General features: G+C 36.2%; 2 protein-coding genes across 2 annotated transcripts in view; both read left to right on the plus strand.

The window, feature by feature from the left end:
- Positions 1-23,879, plus strand: part of LOC126875972 (venom serine protease Bi-VSP-like) — a 198,067-nt gene that overhangs the window by 102,676 nt on the left and 71,512 nt on the right. The window lies entirely within an intron of this gene.
- On the plus strand, positions 15,022-19,539 carry LOC126876020 (glutathione S-transferase-like). The gene is made up of 4 exons (XM_050638931.1): positions 15,022-15,163; positions 16,096-16,263; positions 18,211-18,353; positions 19,372-19,539. The coding sequence occupies exons 1-4, from the start codon at positions 15,022-15,024 to the stop codon at positions 19,537-19,539; spliced, it is 621 nt and encodes a 206-aa protein (XP_050494888.1).

Consider the following 23,879-nt stretch of genomic DNA (forward strand, 5'->3'; position numbering starts at 1 on the left):
GATTACGTATATTGGTCATTTAAAAAAATCATAAACACTGTTCAAACTTCTAAGGTACAATGAGAAAAATACAATGTTCATCATTTTATCTTTCCCATGCATTACTGTACTATTACTTAGTGCTGGAAGTTATAAATACCTCTTGTCGTAACTTATCAAAATGTTCTGCTCAATGATATAGTCCCATTCATCCCCTGTCATTCCCACCCACCATTTACATCTCATAACATAATAATAAAACAGTACTTGACATGATTAATAACATATTAAAAGCATCACTTAGAAGAGATGAATTATTTCATAATATAAACTTTCATGTTTATTAATCCCTTAATGTTTTTGTATTCTAATACTTTTGTATATCGCTTATGCTGTAGGTTGAATATGCAAATTAATATTTTTATAGATATAATTTAAATAATACTCGATAATAGCACTGGATAATATTATATCGAGTACTATTCCTCGAATATTTTACACGTTTTTCCATATTACATAATGGAACATAATTTTTGTCTAAATTACGATGCTTCTAATTAAATTTAAATATAAACGAAAGATTGCTTTCCTTCAAAGTTATTGAAATTCGTAAGAAAAGCGAAAGACAAAACAGAATCGATGTATCGATTAATTCCTTAAAAATTTTTACTCGATAACTGGCCCTTAACATTTCACGAACTATACGCGTTTTAATATTCATGGTTACAAGAAAGTAAGAAGAAAGAAGCCGAAATAGGTCGACGCGTGTTAGCGGCATATTTTTTATTCATGTACCCACTTCAAAGTCGTCTATACGTACCTCACCGACCTAATACGAACAGCTCTCTTTTCGGTCTCCTCCTTTTTATTTCTCTCGCATTTTTCTTCTTCCATTTCCTCCTGCCCCCCCCCCTCTCTCTCTCGTTCGTTCCTTTGGCCTGGATATTTTTCGCGTGGTTCGAGCAACGATGAATTTCCGTGCCGCGAAATTGATGACACGAGGGATAATGAAAATTTATCGAGTATAATAGCCGACGTTCTGATCAAAGACCAAGCCAATCCGTGCCTAAAAAAAAAAAAAATTTTTGGATACCGTCAATGAAGCTGTATTATATTTACATATAAACTATATTATATATGGGACGCAGGTGTTCTATATTAAACATAGCTAAATATAGGTAAATGCAATTAAATAGAGTTAAATATACCGTAATGAAATATATTTAGTTTATGAAACTTTTCCTAAATTAAATGGGAAAATTATTCGCATAGCTGGAAATTCGTATAGTATCTATAATAAAAATTTATAAAATAACAAGACAGCTCAGAGGACTTTTCAATATTTTTTATTTCGATATATATATAGCATTTCCATTAATCTTCGTTTCAGATATTTTTAAAAGGTACTTATTAATATCACTTCTAGTCATTTTTTAACATTATTCGATAAAGTTACATTAACAAAATCGTGTTTTTCAATTATACCATTTACTACTCTTTATCTTCATGATTATAATTGATTATACAAGTATCCCATATATCGTAATGAAGCAATTGTGTATAGTTGTAGCATTGTAAAGTTATGACTCTGAGACAACAAAATCGTAAAAATTCTTAAAAAAAATTGGCTGACAGAATATCCTACCAAGTATTATTTTCAGCGAAGCAACAGGTTTTGTCAAACGTATAACCTTTATAAATTTCTGACGTAAAGTATTTCAAATCTATCTTCTCCAAAAAGAAGAACGTCGTAGGATAAAATTGTACATTTTAAAATGTACATTGTAAAATTATACATTTTCGATTTATTTCTTCACGTAGAAAATTTTACCTTATCCTTTATAGTACGATTAATGAGACACACTAAATATTTGAATGCTACGAAACTCGTAAGAACCAGTTGTACTATACTTTAACCAGTTACACATACTAAACGGTATCAAGTAACTTATCGATCAGTATCGCTTTCCTTTAATATGAAAGAACGAAATAAACGTAGAACAGAATTTTTACGAACAGAGAAAGTATTAGGTTGTCCGGAAAGTGTCTTTCTTTCGCAAGCGTGTCTTTTACAACGATGCACCTTCGTACAAACGTAAAACCAAGTCTGTGAAATTTATCTCAACAGAACAAATTGGATCGTACGTAATTCGACAAAATAATATAAAACAAAAAAACGTTGTGCGTCTATTATTTCCTCATAAAACGAAAGAAACTTCTTGGACAAGCTAATAGTTTTCGAAAGATTTACGACTTGTCTATGGAAGACGAGGGATTGAAAGAACGCCGAAGAATGAGGTTCAATGGATGAACCAGCAGGAAGTTCTCGAAGCAGCCGCGAATCGCGAGTATCCCCTCGAAAAGAGATGAAAGTGAATCGAAACTGTAAGACTGTTACGACTTTTCCTCTCCGATATTCGTGAATTGAATCACGGTCAACTCAGCTTGAAAGAGAAGTTCGATTAAAAACTTCTATTGTAAAATTCCTTAGTCACTCAGGCAGATCCATGCGATTAACTCTTAATTAGTATTCTTGATACAGCAATAGTTACTCAATTTTAGAGTTTCAATAATATACGTTGATTTGTATTTCGTACTTTACGTAATAAGTATCATTGATATTATTTACGGCATAACACTAAATAATAATTTAAATTTCAATATTGAAATTCTGTAATCATATATTAAAATATTGAAATTGTATACTGAAAGTATTTCATTCTGTTAGCTTAATTTGCTCAGGAGTCACGCTGATCACCTTCATAAATTCAAGCACAGAGAAAAATAACAGAAAACAATTACAAACGCTTTTGAAAATTTACCTTGGAGCCTGTGACTTTTTACAATTCTTTGCGATAGATAATTGCAAATTTGGAAAAATAGATCGTTCGTTTTTTAGCATGCTGAATATTAATTATATACTTAAATAATTAAATCGAGGAATTTTATATTAATTTTATATTTTTCACAAGGCTGATCAGTTTCTCGTGTGAAAATCTCAATGAAAAGAATTCATATGCTATTGTTAAATTAATCCTCGTCTTAAATTCTCGTTACTGATCTAATTTATACAAAATAAGGTTACACACTTGCAACAATAAAGAAGCTATAGAACGGCGAAGATATCCTCAAAGAAGGAGAGAAGAATCAATTATACGAGCCATTATTCGCCACTTACCTAATCTTAAATCTAACTGCAATTGTCCTTTGTTAATTTTATGATTTCCATTACGCGAATCGAGTTGAGTGTAAAAATTCTGTTTTACGACTAAACCATATTTACGACTAAACGAATCCTTACTCAACATATATATAAACATAAACATATATATAAACATTATAATGCAGAGATTGGAACACAATTCAATTTCGTGGACAGCATGTGTTCGTGATCAATCGACGCGTCAGATAATTTATTATTGAATAAACTGGCCGGTGGCGTCTGCGTTTCATGATTGGCAAGTCGATAACGATACAACCGATAGGTAACCGAAATAAATGTTCTACATCTGCGAAGTAAACGTTGTTCTACTAAGCTTTCGACGAGTGAATATTTCTCTTCTTTCTTTCCATCGATAAATCGCGTATCTCTTAGTAACATTCAACTAAATTTTACAAATTTCACCATAGGCAGAGTAATTCTATAGCCGAAAGATAGAAAAAAAGAAAAAAATGGAACAGCGAAAGAACCAAGTCAATTTCCCTCTTTCATCCAGTTTCAGAGCGAAATACGACATATATGATATTTTCATGCTTCAATTTACGATCAAAGGATATTCAGAGTCGCAACTTTTTATCGAATCGAAACTCCCAAGCTGCATGTTTCACGCAGAGGAAATGGGAGAAAGAGTTACATAAACACTGATAAGTGAGCCAGTGAGAAGTTAAATTGATCGATTCCATTTTTAAACAAGTTTTTTCGTTCTAAGATCCGATCGACTAAATCGCTACACTCACTGCTGATATTTATTTAAATTTATGTTTTTATAGAGCGCGACGAAGGAGAAGAACCTAGACAGAAATTTATTTTACTTACTGAACTATTAATAGCTGCTAGACTTTGCATATTTGTACACTTTCGCGCGTATTTTTACATCTTTCAATTTACCGTAAAACCTTATTCACATTGAACTCTTCAGAAACCAAACGATTAATCTCAATAGAGTCAACCTTCTTTACAAACAAGGTATTTCTATATTGCAACTATTTTGAAACATATACATGTATGAAATATAAACATATTTTTCATCCTAATTCCGGACACTCTTTTCACATGGATTTCGTCAAAATTATGCGGCCTTGCGATTAAAAGAAATTTTCTCGAGAAGTGTCGCGATTAGGCAACTTATTGGTATTAACAGATTATTAACAGAAAGACAAAATAAACTCCGTTACACAAATCGGATGATCAAGTTTTCGGAGGAGAAAGAGAAAGAGACAGAGAGGGGGGGAGAGAGAGAGAGAGAGAGAGAAACAAGATTTATTGAAGGGAGGATGAGGGAACGGAAACACTTTGAGGAAACACTTTGAGCTCTATGCTTCGACCTGTCCAGCCGCCAATCGAATTAGCGTGCCATCCAGCATTGATTTTGCGTCCATATCGTGGAACCATGCCGTATTTATTGTTTACCAGGTTTCCTGTGTCCTATGAATTTCAGTTTTTCCGCAAGATGCCGCAAGATGCAGCTCGTTTTCCTTAGACTCCGATGTGAAATCGCGCGAAAAAGTAAGAATGAAGGCGTTTCCATTGGATCGCGATTGCACTTTATCGTATTAATTAACTCGACATTACAGCGTAGTCCTAGAAAATCGTATTAATCGAGGTAATCCGATGCAATTGATTCACGGCCAGCGTACTGCTGCGCATCACGCGAGTCGTTGTCTCAATTATTGAATTGCTCGTTGCGAAGTATTGTAGCGGAACCTCGGAAACGAAATTAACGATGTAATTGGGGACAGGATGCATTGTAACGATGGAAAATATTTTAGTTATAACAGCTAATTCGAAGGTTGAAAAATATCGATCGAACTGTTTGCTGGTGTTCGCCCAAGGATTCGAACATGTAGGGGTATAGTGGTTGAACAATTAGATCTGGTCATATCTGTTAATTTTTCTGTCGTTATTGTATAATTCATTGTATTCTTTGGTTTACTATATACACGTATCCCGTTTGATAAATTATATTTCTAATTTTCGTTAATAATATTAATACTTTGCATTCGAAGGTTTCATTTATTCATATTACCAGATACTCCAAGTAATTTCAGTAGAAAGAACGTGTTTTCGTATAATTGGTTAAATATATGCGTAGAATGAAGAGTCATAGCCGCATCACTCATCACCTACTCACTCACTCACTATCATCGCGCAGTGCGATACGATTTTGCTTGGTAGTGTAATATATCTTCGGCCAATACGTCGGTTTATTTTTCTGATTGTATCTTACCTGTTCGTTGCAAGAATACGTGAGATAATTATGATTTGACAGGTTAAGGACAAATTTTTAATTTATTGATTTATTAAATTTTTAATTTATTAATTATTTAATTTATTTGATATTATTAGCGGAGCCCTCGATTGCGAAGGGTTATAGTAGCGTCGAATAAAATTGAAATTGTTAATAGATCATTTTCTGATATTATATTTCAATGGATCTTCGTGGAAATTGGAATAATGTCTGATTCTATTATTTATCTTAGAAAACTTGAAAAACTAATTAATTATTCGTATCGAATTAGTAATATTCGTTTGTTTGTAAAATGTACTTGTCAAGATAGTATTATATAAAAATGCTGAATCTCGACAGGTTAATTTCTCATGTGAGTTTTCACGAAGCTTGAAAAAATAGAATTTGTAATTAGTGTTATTTGCAACAGACATTTATTTTCCCTGAAACCTATGTAGGTCACAAATATTCCTAGTAGCAATGCGTGTGAACTACATTCGCTTCTCTATGTACGTACATATGTACTCTCAAAATTTCATTAAAATCGTTCTTACGTTATTTTAAAATCCATTCTAAAATCGATTCTATGGTGACAACCAACGGTGTAACTTTATAATTCGACGAAATTTTCCAATGCATTTCAAACAGACAAATTTTTACAATCCCAATATAGAGAAGGTATAAAAATAAAATAGTTATTTTTCTTGCTCGGTTCTAGATGAGAACAATAAAAGTTGCGTGGACAGTGATTAAATTGCTTTAAGGAAAAACCTCCTATTTTTTGTTTTATATATTGACTTTTTGTTGCAATATTTTCCAAGAGCTTCAACTGGCATCGAGTCGTATAAAATCGCAGAAAAAGGCGCTAGTATTCTTTATAGTTGCATAGCTTCCATCATCGCCTGGGTAATAGGCCTCGCTTCGTCTTTGACGCGACAATCTCGTTACCAAGACTTCGATCTTCGAGTTGCTTAATGCGATATCGACATCAGAACGATGCCTCGACGAGCAATTCATCAAAAAAGTTTTTTAAATCTTATTCGTGTAATCTCGAAAGTGACTCGATATTGACCGAGAATAATACGATGTTTCATTTATTTGTCGAAGCTTGGGTGAAAATTTTCCGCCGACAGATTTTTGATTGCAACCAACGACATTTGAAATTACTGACACGAGAAATAGAAATTTATTGTCATAACTAGCAACGTTGTAAATTGTTCGTATTTGCTTTGATACGAAGATGAATTGGAAATTATTAAAATTTAACAATTTAATAGCATTTACAATTATTCGTATTATCTCATTTAATTATATCATAATTGACAATACAGAAGTGTCACTGTTTCTGTATACCTAAATATATTATGTAGTATCGTTTGTTTTTTTACAATAACTGTGCAATTCCATCGTATTGATGCCTTTTCTACTGTAATTCTACTCCTAACTAATTACATTGAATCAACGTCAGTCATTCGCATAATAACAATTCTATTCCCTGATATTCCCAACCCGAAAGCAAATATCCTCTTCCAAATTGTTGCGTATGTATAACCATCCGATTTCTATAGTGATATATTAGCCGTACTGTATTATGTGGATTCTTCGTTGTACGAACGTAAGTAGTCAAGTGAAATTTGTGATGTTCCTTGATCTATGTACGTTACGATCAGTTTGCAACAGGCAGTTTTCCCGAGTCGTTGCACGTTCAGCAAGAAATTAATCAGCAGTGAAGAAAAATATAAAGTTCCTCTGTATTTCTAACTTTGTACTCTGTAATGTCACGGTTTCTAATCTTTCATCCATAGTTCACACTTTAAGAAAAATTAATCAATTACATTAATTACGTTGCTTAAAATCATCGAATTTATCTAGTCGGTTAAGCGTGTAAAATCGACGAACGGAAGATTATTCAATGAGAAAACTCGACATTACAAAAATGAACGTTTGCCCATGTTGAAGTAGCATTTAAAGGATGAACGCGATACTCAGCGTCGAGTCGAAAACGTTTCGAGTTCGAGTTTCTATTCGCCTCCATATGAACCCATTGAATAATCGATACGAGTTGCTCGTTACACGGTAATTCCTTGCTTTCAAATTTGAAAGCCACCCCCATAGGCCCTGTTAATCGGTCAGACTAGCGCAGAGACGCGTTTCATTTGCTATAATTCGATCATCGGACGGTTTAGTTATCGTCGAATTTTGACGCTGCTTACCAGCAGATTAATCTCTAGCAAACAATTGATAGGCGTCACAAACAGACCAGTTGCTTCGTAGTTAGCGAGTCTCTGGACGTTCAGAATATGAGGATCCAGCTGATCCACCATTACAATTAATCGGATTAATTCTCACTCCCTCTCGCCAAGGGATATATGTAATTGATTTTCTGAATCAGGGATGGCTATTCCGATAATATACAGTAAATATAAAATATAGCGAAAATACATAGTAAATCGAATTTTTCCTTTTCATTTCTTAACTTTATCTGTTCTCAAGATACATAGCTTTTGCAGTTTTCCGTAATGGGACAGAAAGCGGAACGTCTTTAGGCTACCATCTTTTTCTTTTTACAATTTAAATTCGTTTCTTCAATGTCCGTTAGAACATTTTCCAGCCAATATTTTCTAAAATTTCACACGTATCCTTCCTTCGCTATAAGACGCGAGATACACGTGTACTTCAGCATCGACGTGTCTTCAACTCATCGATGCCTCTTTCTCGGCGTTTCCCATAGTCCGTTTTCCATTCTGTCCGCGTTTCAACCCCCGACCACATTTTCTGTGCAACGTGTACACACATCCAAATATGGGTTGACTGCGACACGGGAAAACTCAGCGTTAGAAACGAACGAAGAAACGCCTAACCATCGTGAAAGCGATGTGAACGCGGAAATCGGACGAGGCGAAGTTAATTTCGACTATCAGCCAGCTTTGGGCAATGAATCTCGACGATTTCCGCGAGCATATTGGACTTATCTGCTCCAGCACGCCTTACAATCACGATAACACCTTCTGTTGCACGCACGTGAACACGCAACCCCCTCGTTACCCTCGAAACGAGCGGTCAGAGATCCGTGAACAAGATTGAAATTCGTTGCGGTTACGGAAGCCGTTTACGAGCCTATGGATTACGAGGGTCGTTTCGAAGAATGCAGTGAGCGATCCCATGGAGCGTAATTCTTAGCCCATTAACGGGCAACGTTGCGTTAGCGAATTTCATCTGTCACCTTTTCCCCAATGAATTTGCGTTATCGAATTCTATTTGTTAACATTATCACCACGACAAGCAATTCCAAGGATGAGCTTCGCGTTTACCTCGTCTCTACTTTTTCTATCTGGATTCTACAATTTCATGAGTTTCAAAGGATGTGGATAAAACGGCATTATGAGAAACTGTTGGTTGATTCTTCATGGGTTAACGTAGTTTTGAAGAAATTCTTCCAGGAACCGGGAAGAATATTAAACATTGAAATCGGATACAGTACCAATTCTGAGAACTTTGAAAATGACACGGTACCACAATGTCGCTATAGAGACCAATATAATGTTACTCTAGAGGCTTTCACTGCTCGAATTGTCACAATTATTTTTTATACTTCCGATCCTTGATCATGCCAAAGCGTTATTTTTAAAAAATAAAATATATAATAGAAGTGTGTATAGAACTGTTGAAAGGGTCCGTGTAACAGACTTTCGTCGATGATCTATACAACTAAAATTCTTAATATTAAATTCAATTCGTAGAATATTCAAATCTATCTATAGTTTGATCGAATCTTCGATTATAAATCGACGTAAAATTTTTGGATACTACAAGCGTAGCCATCGTTCAGTATCTCGTAAACGTCTGATGAAGAAGTACATGTTACAAGGCTTATACGTCAAATCTATAGAACACCTGAATATAACTGACTTCCCAATATTTCAATATTCCAGGTCCCATAGCTATATCGGATGTCGATTAATACGAAACATGAGAAGTCAATCAATCGATATGTTCAATGGCACGTAATCTTGATAAAAGCTGTACAAACTTGCAGTCCTTTCCTTGTTTATAACGGGAAATTGAATACTTTGTAATTAAATTGTAGAAACAGAAGCAATAAAATGTTGCGTGGCCTGTCGCAATAACGTAACGAATCGATATAATGGTTGCCACAGATTAATTAATTAATATCAATCCCGCGATCCTCCATCGCAGCTGTCTTTATTTCCGCGTAGTTTGTATCGAATTCGTCGCGTTTCATCGTGAGAAATCTTCAGCCGTTCCAAAAGTCTCGTAAAGATTAATCCTTCATAATTGAAGAGCGGAAGTAGATAAAGTTGCCAGTATCGAAACTAAAGTTTTCTGGGAAACGACTGTTTATGAGAAATTGTTTGTTTATGGAAATGTTATTTATTAGAAAAATATAACGATACTTATTTATTACGCATATTATAATACTTTATATAATTTTACGATATCTCTATTCTATCGTTTCAAAGATCTGTTAATTAACGATAAAAAAAATATCTTCTTTATATCTTAAGAGAAGATATGTAAGTCCATTATGTAGTTTGCTTAAGAAGGTCAGTAGAGATTTTCTTATCTGATGGGATAATTGAGGCAGATTTATCTACGCACATGTTCAAGCACGATGGAGGGAGTTTGCTGGCACATGGTGCACACAGTCTAATTTAGGGAACTAATCGTATAACATACATCATACACAACCTATATCACGTATGAAACGTTAAAAACTGTACGAATTATTATGATTACACTTCCCTTCATATTTAGTGATATTAACCTTCATACAAACAACCTCTTCAAGGAAAAACAAAATTCTTTTTCGAAAATGGCACTTCCAATTCTTCTTATTCTCACTATTTAATTGCTAGCCGTATCAAGTAACAACGAAAAAAATAATAATATCTAATCGTTAAGCAGGGCCATATTTTTGGGGATACAATTAAAAAAGTAAATCGTCGGTGGAATATTGTTTCACCTATCAAGAATTTTGGAAGATATAATTAGAAAGGTACAACCTGGGTAGAAAATTGTACTCCTTATCGAGCATTTTTGAAAATATAATTGAGAAAGTGGAATCTGGATAGAGAATTGTTTTACCTACGAAGCATTATAAAAAATAAGTTTAATAAAACTATACCTTGGATAGTTCATATATTTTTTCATATTATACGCATTCGTTAAAATTTTACACTCCCAAACATCCTGCTATACTTGCACAAAAAAGCGCAGTCTAGTAATATCCCCCTTACTGCTCCTCGCATTTTCTTTCTAATCATCTCTCGTTCGCTTTTCCTGATATTATTCTCATCGTAAGTTCAGAGTGGCGGTTTTTAAACTCAGGAACGCGCGGCTGTTCGTTAAATGAAATATCAAACGTAAGAATTGCCGCAGTCTTAACGCGAGATAATTCATTTCGTGGCAAAGAGCGCACGTCGTTGAATATTAATTCATATCTCATATAAGTTGCGAATAAAAAAAGCAGATAAAAGAGGACAAAAATCCGATAATTACCGCGAATCTTTACGCAATTTCAAGAAATACAAAAGAAATTTGTTTGTAAGCATGCTACTAAGTATTATTAGAAGTACTGTACTTTCGATATTTTACATATTCTTGCATATTTTCTACATTTTTCTGTATTTTTGTATCCTTAAACTTTCTGTAAACGCGTAAACGTCTGCGCTCTGACAATGACAAGGAAGATTCTACTGATAAAAATAAAGCATCGAATTTCACCGAACTCTTAGAAATGTAATTCTCAGATCACATAAATTAAAAAGAAAGAACAAAAGAAAATACAAATATATATATATACATACGTAGCCACAAATCAATTTGGATCACGACAGATAAAATAGGTAGCAATAATGTCTCCACGAACATTATCATAATTTATTGGAATTTACATAAAAGCCAAAGAATGCTATTGTTTCAATGACACGGCGTTTTGTCGAGTTAGATAAATATGAATTGTGTGTTTGAACAAGTGTTCGGTCGTGTTTCACGCGACGAAAAAGGAAATCACAAGACAAGGTGTCGCCTCGTTGGAAGCAACAAATCGCAATACGAGGGTGGAAATTGGGTGATACCGGGAGGATTACGAGGGATGAGAAATCTGTCGAGAGCGTGAAAGGCTCGCAGTCACCGGGTTTCTCCAGTTCTGTCGCTTTTAACGCCGAGTTCTTCCGCTTCGAGGATAGAAGCTGCGAAATATCGAGGCCATTGTCCAAAGATTTTCAAGAATATCCGATGCAACGTCTTGAAATTTACGAGAGCAAGTCTGATAAATTCTTATCTCTGGTCCATTCGTGGCCAATTTTTTAATACCCTCGTAACTTGTAACGACAAATAAAAATATTGGTACAGGCCAATTTTTTTTTTTTTGGATAAAATCTTGTGTGAATTTACAAAAAATACGATTCTTCGTTTAAATTTTTTCCCTTATTGTCTTTACATATTTGGAGTTTAAACGCGTTATAAGTACGTTTTTTTTAACATGATTACGTAGAATTCTTATTCTGAATAAATTATTTGTTTCCGCTTCATAACTGTTTCTAAATTACAGTGCATTTAATCTTGAAATGCACAGTAACATTTTATACTTTTTACGTTCTAAGGAATTTTCAGGATCGGTTAAAAATTAAATTACAGTAATGGTAATACTCAATATTAATGTCAGACGTGAATACTTCACTGTTTTGTATAATAATTTGTTATCTTGGCATCGATAAAGGTATTTAATATACAAAGCGTACAGATTAATAAGAATTTTAATTAATCCTTCTTCTATAGTATTCACCGTTCTTTTCGAGCTCGTACCATTTCAAATAGACTTTCGAATAGATTTCAAAGATTTGTCTGTTCAAATAAAACGCGATCTTTTTTATTTCCCTATCAGTCGTCCCGTTACTGTTCCGTAGTTTCCAACAGATTGCAGATTCGTTTAAAAAACATTTGTAACGAAAAACAAACCCACTCGCAGAAATGTTATTCAATATCGCATATATAACTTTTATAGACATCCTCCTCTCATTGCTATCATTGTAAACAGATTGAAACTTCGTTTGCAAACACTCGCGATTAAAAAAAAAAAAGAAGAATTAATCTTAAACAATTTTATCTTGTGTTCCATTTATAATTTTCATAATTGTCTTCCCGACGTTGTATCATTTTAAATGGCTTTTTTCTATCCATCTATGTTGCAGCGAGATCAACGGTCCTAATTACTAAATTGCACGATGTGTTCATACAAATTCACTTTTTATGAACGCGATGAAACGAAATGAAACCTAAGTAGAGATTTGTTTTCTCATCAAGTATAACGAGTTTTATACTTTGGATAGATAGCCTCGTTGTGAGAAGGTCTTAATCGTTTATAATTGCGATTAAGTAATTGCAATAAGTCATATTTTTAAGAAACGTTCTCACATGCTGTCACACACTCTAATTAGAAAAGGATCATGAAACATTCGGTTTATGATATTATTTGTTTGTAAATCTTCCTGCTTCCGGAAACTTTTTTAAATATGAAAATATTTATATACAAAATGAAATATTTTTTTCAATATCAACACTTCTTGCGTTTATGTTGTCCTAGTCAGAATTATATTATTTCGTGTATCCTGTTGCTTTTTATATGATAGTCCTCTCGTTGGCCGCGGATTCGTTATCAAGCCTGAGGCCCTCGTCACTAGTGTCACTATCGACAATAAAGGTGCCCCACCCGCGACCGGACGATGGAGAACTCCAACACGGAATCGCAATCTCCCACGAGCCCTGCCCGGGAGGGCGCCTCGAGCTCGGACTCGGAATGTGACTCGAGCTCGGATTCGGATTCAGACTCGACATCAGAAGTGGCATCCGAACACACGTTGTCGGCACGGGATCGTAAGAGTATCGTGCGCGCACTAAAGCGGTCGCTAGGGAAGAAGAAGAGGAAGAAGAAGAAGAAGAAGAAGAAAGGACACCAGGCAACCTGGGTATCGCTACCGCGCTTCAACCCCGAAGCCGCGGACGCAGATCCAGCCGCCTGGTGCACAGCCGTCGGCCTGCTAATGAGGGACCACCCCCTGAAAAACAGCGCACTGTATTCTGCCCTAAACCGTGCCCTAGAGGGTCCGGCAGCGTATTGGCTTACGCAGATAATGAACGGCGACGAGCTCACCTGGCCAGATTTTAAGGAACAATTCGCCGCGCACTTCGGTGGCCAAGAAGTAGCAGCCGCGTCGCTAATCAAGGTAGCCGAGGAACTACCGCGGGACGGCGAAACACCAGGAGCGTACGGAAATCGTATCATCACCCTTCTGGGGTCGAAGTGGCGAAATTCAACCAGGGAAGAGGTACTCGCCGCCACCGCCCTCCATCTGCTGGGCTCGCGCGATGAACGTTTTAAACGACTAGCACTCACGAGTGACATCACGTCGGTGAAACAATTCCAAAGAGAAATGAAGCCCTTCCTATACACGGAGTGGCCAACGCCCCCGCCGTGGAGGTCATTAGCGAGCTCCGGAAACAAACGAGGCAGGTCACCCGCCCCCTGGACCAGGTGTGGCCACTGCGGTATTTACGGACATCCGACATTCGAATGCCGCAAGAGGGCGAAGTGGGAACCGAAGAAGGACCCCCGACGCCCGGAGGAAAGCCGACCGGTTGCACCACCAAAAGCGTTGTGCTTTCACTGCCACATGCCGGGACACATCGCGTCTCGCTGTCCATCGCGGCGAGAAGAAAAACATTGCAATCGTACGTCGATCGGAGGATCGTGTGTACTGAGACACTCGACCGGAGTCTTGTTTCGGTGGCGTCGTTGGGATGACGAGCAGTCTTGCTAGAGAGCTGATCGGTGAAGGAAGTCGAGTGCCTTACGAGCAGGGAGTGGTGCACGTGTGAGTTAGAGCAAGGGAACCTGTCCTCCCGTTGGTCACGGATTCGTTATCAAGCCTGAGGCCCTCGTCACTAGTGTAACTATCGACAATAAAGGTACCCCACGCGCGACCGGACGATGGAGAACTTCAACGCAGTACCGCTACCTCCCGCGAGCCCTCCCCGGGAGGGCGCCTCGAGCTCGGACTCGGAGATTCAGGCTCGACATATATATTATTATATATATTATATATATTATTATATCTATATAATATATGTATTTATATCTATAAATATATGTATAAATATATCTATTTAAAAAAATAAAGTTGACCTTCATATATCGCCAATAATATCGCGTGCGTAAAAAGAAACTAATTACATTTAATTCTTTTTTTACATTTATTTATTTTTTATTATTATTTTTTTCACAACTAATTACATTTAATTATTACATTTACATACATTTAACTATTATTACATACATTTACATACATTTAATTATTATTTTTTTCATAATTATATCTCGTTTGAAATATTTTTCGACATAATTAATTGTTTCAAAAACATATATTCCAGCCTTCTAAATGATTTATTTTGCGTATTATACGAATTATTCCATCTATAAATAAATTGTTCTCTCTACACACAAACACGCACACAGTCTGTTAATTACACGAGTTAATTGTAACATTTTTCTCGATAAGTTGACAGAGCAAGGAAAATGAGCGACGAACATACCTACAAACTAATCTACTTCAATGCCCGTGGTCGTGCCGAACATATACGGTACATATTTGCATATACTGGCATCGAGTATACCGACGAGAGGATCCCCGAAGAACTCTGGCCTGAATACAAGGATTGTAAGCGTGAAGAATCGATTTTTACTTTCATCGTTCAACTCTCAGATATCTGCCACTTACTCAAACTTTTCTGTATATAAAACTTTCGTTTCACGTGCAGGCTAAACTTACTTAAAGTAAAATTTCATACGGAATAAAGTCGAACTTTTCATTAAGTTTTGCTTCCGTAATATCGTGTTCATCGAATACCAACTTAATTCACTTACGATTCTCGAATTTTTGTGTTGCAATCTTTATTGTTTTCAATGAATCGAAGCATTTCGAATATTTTGAGAAAACCGTAAATAGGTGACTTAAAATAGGAATACAAAAATACTTCTACGTTTCTCGTTAATTTAAAAACTTTTTAGGACTTGTCGGAAAAAAAGGATAAAAAATTGAAATCAGTTCGAAAATGAACAAGAACATAGCTAAAAAGTAGAAAGAACAAAGCAGACATAAAATTCGATCTTCCGTTGCGACATTTCTATCGTAAATAGTCTTCGATATAATCTTATATGTCGCTTGCAGATAGAGAAACAAAAAATCAACGTAAGTCTGTAAATCAATCCTGTCGGTGTAAAACACAAAATTACGTTCGCAAGAGACATTCGATTTATATTCCTTGCATTTCAATTTTCATTACAAGAACCGTGTACATTTTCTAATATTTTTTTCCGTGTCTGGTATTATCTTTTATCCTTGATTTTAAAAACTTTAGATTCTTCCCAACAGTCAAAAACACGCGATACCCTGTCCATCGTAATCGTAAGAAAAGAAAAAAAGGAGAAAGAAGACATTTCTGTATTTCTTTACTAGGTCATGTTGATTAAAACCGAAATGATTTCGATTCATCTATTCACAAGAACGCAACGGCCTCGGAAGCTGTGTTGTGATTTCCTATCGATCGTTTCCCTCTACACAGTGTTCATATGAGCCATGTTTGTTCTTAGCAATGCCTTATAAAAAGCTGCCTGTGCTGGAGATAGACGGGAAACCGGTAGCGCAAAGTAACGCTGTGGCGCGATACTTGGCGAGGAAGTACGATCTAATGGGAAAGGACGAATGGGATGCGATGATATGCGACGAGCTCGTCGATACTCTTGGAGATTTGAAGCAAGGTGAGTAACTGATGAGATGACTTTGCATTTGTCTCACCACAGAGACAGACGTTCAAGAATTCATTGTGAAAAGACGAGTACAAACAAGATACGTATGTCTTTCCGTTAAGCGAATGTTACAGTTTGTTTGCAAAAGTCAGTTTTTAGATTATAGAATCGTAGATAGAATTTAGAGGATAGAAACTTTTAGTAGTCACTTTTAGTTTAGTAAAGTCTTATCGACAATAAGCAGACTACGTTATGATACAACGATTCCAACTGAAGATTTCTATCGACATCACGAATTCGATGGCTTCCAAATTTTCTTCTCTGCAATCTCAGACGCTCAACTCGAAAGAATCTTTTAGATCCCCCGACAAACACTCGACTCAGGTTATCTATTATCGTAATCTTCCTACGGGATTTTTTTTAACTGCGTTGCGTTAACGAATAACGGGATAACATCACGTTTCTCTCAACGCCTTTCAACGTTCTACAACTTTTATTCTTTGCAAATCCCTGTCTCTATATGATAAACGCTGGTTATCCGCGGAAGAAGCGAGGACAACGAAGTGTTACTCGATGATCAAAGACAGGAAGATCCTGGTACGCGATAACGTTACTAATTTCCAATTACGATATGTGTGATTACGTAACATCTGCTGTCTGCATAATGCGTTAACGATCCGCGCGTTGATCGCATAAATATAAATCGAAGGGAATGGAATCGCTCGAAACTCATGCAACTATCCGCAGGTGTTTAAAATCGTGTTTCTACACCGCCAACGTAACGTCACGCCAGTCGAATCGAAAAATTATTACTAGACAGAGAAGGTGAACAAAAAACGAGGTAAATAGGCTACCGATTGAATAATATCATAACGATCGTATCTCTGGTTTTTGCTCGTCTTTTATATTTGTTTCAAATGTATAAAATATAATCGTATCGATATCGTTCACGATTAAAGCCATCCATCCGCCATCGACGAGGAACGAACGATTATATTTTATCATTTATGCGAATCCTTCTCTTCTCTTCTTTCTCTATTTACGCCCCTCGCCTTGCTTCGTACCGCCGATGATTCACAATTCGATGCACCTGAACAGCTGGAACGTCGCAGATTTTTCCGTACGATAACAAACGTGTTTTTGATGGCCTGCTTTAAACCGTGACGATCGCCATGACGTGCATCAATTGTCGAATGATGTAGTGCGACGATACTCCTACGCAACTTTTTTTTACGCTGTTTTTTCCTCTATTTTTTCTTCCTGTGTGTTATCACATGATCATGAGATACCTGTATAGAAGATGCAAAGAGTCTGTGAAGAATTTACAGATATTTAAGATTATCATAATGATTAAGCAAAAGCTAAGACGCAAAATATTGCTCAAGATGTAATTATGTAATATTTACTCAATTTCTAGAAGACTGTTTATATCTTGTTGTTATTCTTGATATGGAGATAAATATAGTATACTTTATTAAGACCTAGATAAAAGACTTTTTTCTCGTTTCTCTTCTCTTACTTAATCACTAAGAGTTATATAACGTTTATTCGATAATTCTGCTTCTCCTGACCTTTCCACAAATGGTTGTTTATATCTCGACATTCTTGGTACTTTTAATCAAATTTTAATAACAGTACTTTACTCGTCAGAAGTAAATAAAAAAGCTCTACGTAGAAGCAAGGATTTACTTACATTTCCTTTCTCGAATCTCAGTTAGCAATGTTGTTCCTCTTGAAAGATTTTCCAAGTTTCCAAGACAATTTCCACGCTGGTAACATTGTATATATTTCAAGTATCGTGAACCACAGGAACTTGTTGAGGCAATATTGAAGAAAGCAAAGAGAATGAAGAAATTGTAGGAACTATGAGAGGCTACTCCTTCTTTCACACCTTATTTTCTCTTCGTTTGGGGGGAAAAACACAAATGAACGTAACGGTTGGTTTCATATACGTTTCAGATATCTGCTACTATCGCATGGAGGAGAATCCTGAAAAGAAGGAAGCGAGGAAGAATCAACTTTTGAACGAAACAATACCATTTTACTTGACTAAATTCGACCAGATTATTGGCAAAAATAAAGGATATATCATTCCTTCTACCGTAAGATTTTTTATCCAAATTTAATGTTAAAATTTTTAGTCTTTGTGCAAACTGGGCCATGTTGTCCATAAAAAATTATTGAAACTTTGTTGCGACAAGACAGCTTTAATTGTTGAGAGCAGAGTGTATCTTTAAAATTCACTCCTGTTAGTTTATGTACAAATGAATTTGCCAAGATTTTCAGCTTTTAGATAATTATTCATGTATCTTCCTCATCAAGTTTGATAGAAATTATTACTATCGTAATCAAAGCAAAGATTAAGATATGTAAGATCATTTCTCTGGATATGACACTCTTGTTTAATGAGTGATAAATGATACCATTCGAAATATCATATTTATATAATATATAATGATACTTATAAGTGTAATCACTTAAGTACAGATATCTGAATTTTTCTCACTGTCACTGACATAGATACGTATTATCGTTCCTTAGATTACTTGACCAGTTTATTTCTTTCATCACTGTGTTATTATATAATAATAATAAATAGTCACATTAAATTAATTTAGTATGACTATGATGTTTAATAATACGTGTTTCATTGCAAAATATTTAGCGATTGAAGGGCTCATAGGAAACATGAAAGTGAAAGAATACTAGAATCTAGAGTTTACGATTTCAATTTCTTTAACGAGATATTTATCATATTACACAATTCCTGTAAATGTATTTGTAATTATATCGCCGAAGAATTGTATTTAATTAAGCTATGAAGTTGTGGAATCGTGAGAAGGATTATTTTTATAGAACTGTCTAATTTCCATTCGACATTGATTGATTACTCTTTTTTACATAATACCAGTTTTGTCATTTTTAATTAACAAATACCTCCAAAGGTTGAAGTTTCTAAAATTATCCATTAAATTCTGACAATAAAATAAAAATCCAAATTCTTCCTAAAAAGCTAGTGATCTGTAGTTAAGAGTTCGATTTTTCACATTTTTCGAGGTAAATTAAAAAAATTGTTTAATAGAGGAGGTACAAAATAAATGTATACAAACCTTTTTTCAGACGACATGGGCGGACTTCGTATTTGCAGCGGCCCTTGAAAATTACGAGTATATGTTTGGGGCACCAGCTTTGGATAAATATCCAGCTCTTCGAGCATTGAAGAAAAGGATTCATAGAATACCGGCCATTTCTGATTGGCTGATTAGGCGCCCATTCACAAACAGCTGAAAAGCTAAAAACGTGTGGAAAAAAGATGACCAGTACACCAGTATATATATATGTACGCTGGCATCGCTATGTTGGTAAATGTTCGATGTTATACGTGTCGTAAAATGTAACAGTTCTATTTAAAAAAAAAAATTTCGTTTCTATGAGTACGTTAAAAGTTTAACTATAAAAAGTCTCATCTGGGCTGTGCTCCTTTATGGAAGGTATTATTGTGTTTGAAAGAACACAATATATAATAAATGTATGTATGTTGTATAATAAATGTATGTTCTTTCGAAAAAAGTTCGAAATTTTTCTTTCTTTTATTCGTACTTAACTTTTTAATAAAATGCACGATTAATTCTTGTGTCTCGTTTAAACAGCTTTTGGTCTATCGTTATTTCGAATTATTTGAACATCGTGTGAATTTACTATTTAATTTTACAATATCATTTACTATATAATTTTACAATATCATTTATTATATAATTTTACAATTATAATTTTACAATATCAATAATTTACAATAAGTGAGGGAAAAATCATTGAATGTTATATCTAGATGTCTATATACTATTTTAAACAATACTTAACTCGAGATACTCGTTTCGTCTCTTCATGATACTTACTGGCAATACCGAGTACAAATATGATGTTCTTTGAAAATAAAAAATGGATTTGAAAACGTTAATGCACGTAAATTAAATTTGGTTTGGACATATATGACACAATTTGTATGGACAATGAAGAGTACGAATCTACGAATTTCGAGGTAAAAGTATTGATATATGTATCGATATTTCTGGTCGTTACAATATCTCTAATCAATACAAAGTTCTAACTGAATGTTAGAATGTTAAACGTTAAAACGTTTAAAACGTTAAAATGTGTATCGAATCGTTGTAATTCCAAAGATGTCAATTGATGTAATGTAATAATAAAGTATAAAGTATAATAAAGTATAAAGTATAATAAAGTGTAAAGTATAATTTCGTCTGTGATATAATCTTTCTATTCCATTTTGTTACGTCGCACCGCGAGCAATATGGCAACCAGATGTCACCGTATACTCGCAGCGTATCCTCCATAGTTTCAAGTACCTTCCATAAATCTCATAGATTTCCTAGAAAAGGTCCTTCAAACCAAACAAACGTCTGTTTCCGAAGAATTTCTAAAGACTATTGTCTACCCCGACTGGACAAGGGAAAGTTAGTTTTTCTCACGTACGCTGCAACTTTCCTCCCACTAACCACTTTCTCTCGAGGGCGGTTAAGACCCTTCGTCTGACCAATTAACGACGAAGCCTACTCCCTCACTCTCCTAACTAAAATCGTCACCAACAAATCCGATGGTCCCGTGCGCTAGACACACCTATCATTAGCTTTCCTCCGAGACAGCATCGTCTCCCAAGACAGTTCTGATTTCACATCCTTCGAACGGTCAATATCCTTCCACCGGGTAGGGCACACCCACAGATCAGCCACTCATTCATCTCGTACATATTCTCAACGCGAGAATTAATTGTAATTTCAACAAATAAATAAAAAAAAAAAAATCTCGTACATACGCACCAGCGTAACTGCCTTCGTTATAAGTTGTTGGAATAAACGGTGAAATATAACTTACTATACAGTGTCATATTCATTTAACCACCTCTTATCTTAACCGAAACAGGGGAACGACTACTTCGCGGCGTCGATTCACCGAATCGTAGCGAGAATTTACGCCTCTCGCTACTGCGACTGCGTCTCTCCGCGAACGGTCGTAACACATTGATCGACAGAAGTACTAAACTCTAATAACATAAATTTATATATTTTCTATTTCCCAGCCAGCAGTTTTATAGATTTTTCTATCTTCTGTACTACTTTTATCCCTTTTATTTTTTCTTACATGAGATTATTGTAAATTTTTTTTTTTTATTTATTTGTTGAAATTACAATCAATTCTCGCGTAGAGAATTTTCAGTAATTTTTCTGGCGTGGCGCAGTGACATGGCTGTTTATTTACAATAAGTTAATACTTATTATAGATAGATATAATTTATAATCTATAAGTATTATAAGTAAGTGCATATGCTTAATTTGGATAATTAAATGAATCTAACGTTTAGGTCTAGCGGGTAGTGCCTCTTCAGCCTGCGAATCTGGTCCGTCGTATCGAGTAGTCCAGTGATTAGGGGGTTTCGGTGTTTGTTGATTCTTTTGCTGTATCTGTTGCTATATTTTGCTATTTCCTCTTTGACGGTGGGTATCTTGAGGTCGCGGTGTATTGTTTCATTGGTTACATACCAAGGTGCGTCAATTAGGGATCTTAGCGTTTTCGATTGAAAGCGTTGGAGTATTTCGATGTTGGAGTTACTTGCTGTTCCCCATAGTTGGATTCCGTAGGTCCAGACAGGTTTTATTACGGTCTTGTAGAGGGTAATTTTATTCTGTAAATTTAGTTTGGAGCGTCGGCCCGTGAGCCAATAGAGTTTTTTTAGTTTGTCCTTTAGTTGCTTCCTTTTATCTGAGATGTGTGTCTTCCACGTTAGTCTCCTGTCCAGGGTCATGCCCAGGTATCGGACTGTGTCCCTGCTAGGAACTGTTGCATTGTTGATGGTGACCTGGGGGCAGGTTTGTTTTCGGAGCGTGAAGGTTACATGTGAGGATTTCTTTTCGTTGACTTTGAAGCCCCATTTGTGAAACCACTTTTCCATGGAGTCGAGACTTCGCTGGAGAGTGGATGAGGCTATTACCGGGTCTGCGTGGGAAGCTAATAGCACTGTGTCGTCTGCAAATGTCGCTATTGTTATATCGTTTGATATAGGTAGGTCGGCAGTGTAGATGGAGTACAGTAGGGGTCCGAGGACACTACCTTGGGGTATGCCGGCTTCTATTGGGAATGTTGCGGAAGTGGCGTCTAGGTATTTAACCATGAATTGTCTATTGGTTAGGTAAGATTTTAGGATGGAGTAGTAGGGGTGGGGTAGGATCTTTTTAAGTTTGTAAAGTAGCCCTTCATGCCATACTTTATCGAATGCCTGTTGGATGTCTAGGAAAACCGCTGAGCAATATTTTTTCTTTTCGAGTGTTTGGCTGATCGTATGAGTTAAGCGGTGGATTTGCTCTACTGTAGAATGATGTTTTCGGAAGCCGAATTGGTGATCTGGGAGTGTTTTCAAGTTCTCTAGGATTGGAAGGAGTCGGTTCGTGAGCATCTTCTCGAATAGTTTGGACAGGGTAGGTAAAAGACTGATTGGGCGATAGGAGCAGGTTTCGTGTATCGGTTTACCGGGTTTAGGGATGAGGGTAATCAATGAGATTTTCCAAGCCTTAGGATAGTGTTCCAGGCGAAGGATAACATTAAAAATCGATGTGATGAGTGCTATCCCTTTTGTGGGAAGTTCCTTGATTGCTCTATTGCCTATTAGGTCGTGTCCTGCTGCTTTCTTGGGGTTTAGGCGACTGATTGTTTCTATAGTCTCAGCAGAGGAGAAGGGTTCGATAGGAGGGGACATTTGGAAGGGGGTGTGTAGGTATTCAGTAACGTCCGCGGCGGCTTGGGGGGAATGGGGTTTGAATACTTTTGACAAGTGTTTTGCAAACAGGTCGGCTTTTTCTATAGGGCTCCGCGCCCATCCACCTTGCGGACGGCGGATAGGTGGGATTATTTGTGGGGGGCGTGTGAGTTTCCTGGAGGCCTTCCATAGTGAGTAGTTGGCGTCGGCTGTGGGGGATAAGCTGGCGAGGTATTTATGGAAACAGTCGTTTTTATAGTTTGTTAAGGTTCTGGATAGTTTTCTAGTTGCGTTGTTAAGTTTGCGTTTGTCCTCCGGTGTTCTGTGGGTCTGCCATACTCTTCTTAGTCTACGTTTTTCTGCTATTTTTTTTAGTATGTATTGTGGATATTCTTGTTTGCTGTTAGTTGGCTTTGTCGGTGTGGAGAGGCGGATTGCGTTTATTATGCTCGTGTTTAAGTATTCCGTGGCTGCTTCGATATCTTCCTTTGTTTTTAGTGGGGTGAAGGCTGAGGTTGAGTGTGTAAAGACTTCTCTGAAGAGCTGCCAGTTGGTGTGTTGGTTGTGAATGGAGCCATTAGGTGTACTCTCGATGATTGTTGAACTGACTGTTGCTATCACGGGAGAATGATCAGAGGAGAGATCGGCCGAGGAGTTGATCTGGACGTGTCTTGATGGGATATTTTTAGTTATGAAGAAGTCGAGAAGGTCGGGTATTTTGTTGGTGTCAGTGGGCCAGTATGTGGGTTCGTATGTGGTGAGGTAGTTGAGGTTGTTGTTTATTATGCTGTTTAAGAGGTTTTTGCCTCTTGCTGTAACCAGTCTGCTGCCCCATTGGATGTGCTTGGCGTTATAGTCT

The sequence above is a fragment of the Bombus huntii genome, unplaced genomic scaffold (genome assembly GCF_024542735.1).
Source record: "Bombus huntii isolate Logan2020A unplaced genomic scaffold, iyBomHunt1.1 ctg00000061.1, whole genome shotgun sequence".
Lineage (NCBI taxonomy): Eukaryota > Metazoa > Arthropoda > Insecta > Hymenoptera > Apidae > Bombus > Bombus huntii.

Coding starts and splice junctions, on each gene's coding strand:
- LOC126876020 (XM_050638931.1), top strand. CDS start 15,022: ATGAGCGACGAACATACCTACAAACTAATCTACTTCAATGCCCGTGGT. Junction 16,264..18,210: donor TCTTGGAGATTTGAAGCAAG/GTGAGTAACTGA, acceptor TATACGTTTCAG/ATATCTGCTACTATCGCATG. Junction 18,354..19,371: donor GATATATCATTCCTTCTACC/GTAAGATTTTTT, acceptor ACCTTTTTTCAG/ACGACATGGGCGGACTTCGT.